General features: G+C 39.5%; 1 protein-coding gene across 1 annotated transcript in view; it reads right to left on the minus strand.

Moving 5' to 3' along the window:
- Positions 1-620: 620 nt before the first annotated feature.
- Positions 621-2,169, minus strand: part of dmgdh (dimethylglycine dehydrogenase) — a 21,542-nt gene continuing 19,993 nt past the window's right edge. The window contains exons 14-16 of the mRNA XM_015943129.3: positions 2,123-2,169; positions 1,089-1,223; positions 621-1,011 (exon numbers count right to left, since the gene is read on the minus strand). The exon at positions 2,123-2,169 is cut by the window's right edge and continues 13 nt beyond it. Of these exons, the coding sequence (XP_015798615.1) occupies positions 799-1,011; positions 1,089-1,223; positions 2,123-2,169 (395 nt within the window). The 3' untranslated portion in view covers positions 621-798. The remainder of the gene's footprint in view (positions 1,012-1,088; positions 1,224-2,122) is intronic.

The following is a 2,169-nucleotide window of genomic DNA, read 5'->3' on the forward strand; positions in this document are numbered from 1 at the left end:
CCACCGCAGCAGCCAATCAAATTACAGGAGAGAGAGAGAGAGAGAGAGAGAGAGAGAGAGAGAGAGAGAGAGAGAGAGAGAGAGAGAGCAGAAAAGTCACGTGATTTTGGGAGGTCTAAATTTACATTTCTAAGTAAAACAAGCAACATTATTCAGTAAATGACATTATTAACATATTTTATTCTTTTATGAATAAAGTATATCACACTAAAATAAAATAACTTATAATTAAGAATCATTTTTTATATTACTTTATAAACCATTAATGATGACAAGGACAAGAAGCTAAAATACACCCATTTATTGCATTAGTTAAAATAGATTGACAAAATCGTTTCACGATTTTATAAATTGTTCTTGTTGCTTGATAAATGTGCTTTAAGAATAATTTAAGAATAATAAGTTCAACTTGTCACAGTGTCAAAGTCCCACTATTAAAAAAAACATCCAACATTTATTCTTTTTGTCTTCTGGGCACCAAAAGCACTTTTTTTAAAAGGCTATCCCTCAAGAGCAGGACCCAGTTGACCTGTAAACATTAAACTTTCATTCGTGGAATCAAAGGCATTTACTCCTTCAACAACATAAATCACTCAAAAGATGTCATAATGGCAGTAAAATGATTTCAAACACTTTATTTTCAGTCTCTTTGTTATCAAGTTGCCAAAGAATGTAAGAAAAGTTGCTTTATTTCTATTGGCTCCTGATCTACAAACACAAACCTTGTGGTTTTCTCTCTTTTTTTTTTTTTTTTTTACTTCACAGTGGGATTTATTATAGCAATGACCTGACCTATGTTTATGCTTTTTTCTTGGTATTCTTCTGCAGCCGGGTTCGTGTGGGCTCGGTTAGGACTAAGGGCTCCTGGATGACTGTGGCAGGGTACTTCTTTCCCAACAGCTCCACCTCCACCTTCTGTCCCACAGAGCACAGATCCACAGGCAGGTAGCCGAACGCCAGGCTCTGCTGGCTGCTGTAGCTGTAGGCTCCTGATGTGGTGTTTCCAACCACCTGAGGGGAAGAATGATAGACAGATTCAGTTAGAAAAAATGAAAAAAATAAAACTCTGTGACTTTGTTTTGGCTAACCTTTCCATTGTGCCAAATAGTCTCATTGCCTTCAGGATCAATATCATCAGTATCTACAAAGAGGTAGGACAGCTTCCTCTTTAGACCCCTGGCTTTGATCTCCTGGAGCGCTGCTTTTCCAATAAAATCTGCTGGCTGCTCAAAGACAAACACGGTGAGAACTGTTTGTGTTTATAACCAATACCAGAGGAAAAATCAAATATAAATCTCAATTTAGATATATTGACATGGGAAGCCGCAAAGCTACCGTAATTTCCGGACTATAGAGCGCACCTCAATTAAAGCCGCACCGGGCTAAAAGCCGCAGATATCTACTGAATTGAAAACGTAGTTTAACTGAACGTAACTGAACTGATCAGTATCAAACAAACTAGAAAAGTTATTGATTAGTTTATTCGTCATCCTCCTGCGCACTGAAGTCATCTTCTTCAGTGTCGGAGTTGAGCAGCCTCAGAAGAGCTTTGTCACATGCCTTTTCTGTGGCGATGTCAGTGTCGCTCTCCGTGTTGCTGTCATCATCCCGGGGTGAAGCTGGGAAAACAAGCAGCGCCGTTTTACTGTGAAAAAAATCCTCCTGGGCGCTTTCCGTAGCGCTCCTTTAACCGTTCCTTCATTAGATTTTCCAGCATCCATCCTTTCTGGTTGACTAAAGCTGCACCTCATCATAAGCCGCATGGTTCAAAGCGTGGGAAAAAGTAGCGACTTATAGTCCGGAAAACACTGTACATATTTTATGATCTAAGATGTCAAGGATTGGATAAAACCTGGTGAACACCCGAAACACATAACATCCAATTTCATGGCGTGCACCAGTATACAGTCATACCAGGAAGTCTTAAGACTAAAACAGTTGTTTAGTCTTTGTTTCCTGGCAGGAATGCGAGTGTAAGTTCACCAGGACCGTGAGGGTGACTCTAATCTCTTACACAACTGTGTTGCCACTTAGCAGCTCTAAACTGTTATAAAATATCTTGTATTGCTACACGGCTTTGCAGCTTCCTGTTACATTTATGATTTAATGAAAAAGCAGTTGCCTTGTTCAGTTTGATGAAATAATCCAGTCCAGCCTCCAGAGGGTTGG

The sequence above is a fragment of the Nothobranchius furzeri genome, chromosome 6 (assembly GCF_043380555.1).
Source record: "Nothobranchius furzeri strain GRZ-AD chromosome 6, NfurGRZ-RIMD1, whole genome shotgun sequence".
Classification (NCBI taxonomy): domain Eukaryota; kingdom Metazoa; phylum Chordata; class Actinopteri; order Cyprinodontiformes; family Nothobranchiidae; genus Nothobranchius; species Nothobranchius furzeri.